Source organism: Anarrhichthys ocellatus, unplaced genomic scaffold (assembly GCF_004355925.1).
Source record: "Anarrhichthys ocellatus isolate YVR2014 unplaced genomic scaffold, GSC_Weel_1.0 scaffold11, whole genome shotgun sequence".
NCBI lineage: Eukaryota > Metazoa > Chordata > Actinopteri > Perciformes > Anarhichadidae > Anarrhichthys > Anarrhichthys ocellatus.
Window position 1 is genome coordinate 9979038 of NW_022280041.1, and position 2136 is coordinate 9981173.

At 50.7% G+C, this 2136-nt stretch overlaps 1 protein-coding gene across 1 annotated transcript in view; it reads right to left on the reverse strand.

Moving 5' to 3' along the window:
* The window catches only part of serpinh2 (serine (or cysteine) peptidase inhibitor, clade H, member 2), a 15779-nt gene that overhangs the window by 12990 nt on the left and 653 nt on the right, over positions 1–2136 (reverse strand). The window contains exon 2 of the mRNA XM_031851440.1: positions 1085–1713. Coding sequence (XP_031707300.1) covers positions 1085–1706 — 622 coding nt within the window. The 5' untranslated portion in view covers positions 1707–1713. The remainder of the gene's footprint in view (positions 1–1084; positions 1714–2136) is intronic.

Below are 2136 nucleotides of genomic sequence, written 5' to 3' on the forward strand. Positions count from 1 at the left end.
CGTGATAACAAAATGATAAGACAAAAGCACCAAAAACAGAGACAAACGCCACAAAGAGGATGAGTGAAACAGAAGGATATATTTAACACATCATCATCTTTTGTGGAGACTGTGGGAAAATAAGCTATTTGCTATTTCTTTGACTCATTATGAACTAAAATCTAGTTGTACAAAGTGTTGAAACCCTTTAACAGCAGCAAAAGTTACACTATTCTAACTCTTGAAATGGCTAAATGCTGAACTTCACATATGTTTTCAGGGTGCAAACTTTTAAATCACCGATGGGGGCTTCTGCCTGCATCTGTAGCAAAAACATCGACTGGTTTTCCTCCTGCAGCCCGTCACAAAGAACTGATCTGAGCCAAGCTGTGCCGCCGCAGACTTGGAGCGCTCCGAGCACAGATGTTAGGCACAACACTGAGGGAGACAGTCTGGACACTTGTTACTCAATTATTTAAGATGACACATCACCCCCCGATGGAAGATGAATAAGCTCTCAGTGATCGACCCCAGAATCATCCTTTATCTGCTGTGTCCACCAGCTGGAGTTCACCGCATGCACTGACACACACACACACGCACGCACGCACGCAGACATGCACACTGCACACAGGTGGGCATGCTGGCACACACAATGCAGCGGGCAAACTGGGCGTGGGGGCTCTCGGCGCTGTCTGAACACTGCAAACTGCACGTGTTTTATGCCATATTAATATTCTACGACTTCTCAGCCAATGCAGCGAACATCAATGCAGAGACATTGCTTGATTACAAATGACTCCACAATTACAAAAGCCCACCAGACTTATTCAGCAACACTCAGTCCAGCCCGGCTGTTATGTTACGCGTCTACATCCGAGTCCATGAGGAAATACTGAGCTGGCTATGAAGTTGCTTCATCTAGGGTCACGGTCGGGACCGTTTTAGACTCTCTGAGGAATGATGACATGCTTGCATGCTGTTTTAGGATGATCATTTCACAGGCGATGTCATATTCTCCAAGATTTTGTGCCCACAGACCAATGTTAGAAAGTGAAGGGAATTGTAAATTGTTGTGTATTTTCTGTGCACTGTTTCTCCATACCTTTAAAGCGCAGGGCATTGGCCAGTATCAGAGCTCCAGCCTTGGGCTTTACTTCAGCCGCTAAAGGAGCTCCCTCCAGCCCACCGAGCCCAGCCTTCACCCAGCCATGGAGCTGCTTCAGGTCAGCCTTGGAGTCTCCTTTACCCAGCGGCCGATGCTGCAGCCTGAACGTGGCCTGGCTCTCCTTCACAAACTTCTGGCTGACCGGAGGAGCTTGCTTGGAGAACAGGGCCGAGGACGCATGCAGGCGAAAGCTGGTACCGTTGGCCGCGGTGAAGCTCTTCAACGCCCCGGACAGGAGCTTGGCAGCACCGGCTCCGCCCTTGGCCGAGGCCGGGGTCCTGAGGAGGCCTTGGAGCTGGCTGGAGGTGGTGCCCGCGGAGCCGCCGCCCAGCGCTCCAAGTGAGGAGGCCAGAAGCAGAGGGGAGAAGAGAGTGTTCACGGAGCTCGGGTCGGAGCGAAGGGCCCGGTACAGGTGCAGGCCGAGGGCCCAGCTGGGGTCACCAGGAGGAGGAGGGGGCGGGCGGGGTGGAGAGCTCTTCTTGGATGACTCAGCAGTGCAGCCCTGCACCAGAAGGACTAGCACTGAAATTAGGATGTAGACAGGAAGCCTGGGCAGCATGGTAGATCTGGAGGAAAGCACAGGGACGGGAAGTCAGTCAAATAAACTGTGCGTCTGACAATGAGAAGAATGAGGCATGCATTCCTCTCATCTATAATACAAACACAGCTCTATTCATACTAGACTGATTTTAAACAGCGTAATAGCTCATGCTGTTATTGCACTGTTCATATTTGAGATACAGCAATAGAAACGCTCCCTCTTTGCTGTAAAACTACAACTACTTGTGCAAACAGCAGCCCTGCTCATACAGCGCCACAGCAGTAAACCTGATTTTGTAAATTCCTCCCCACTTGGCAACATTGTCTCACCCGCTGCGGGAAAACCAGTGCGACAATTACCACTGATACAGTTTCAAAATAAGCTTTTTTTTTGGGGGGGGGGGGGGGGGGGGGGGGGTGGTGTTTTATTTTTTCTCCCTTTCACACCA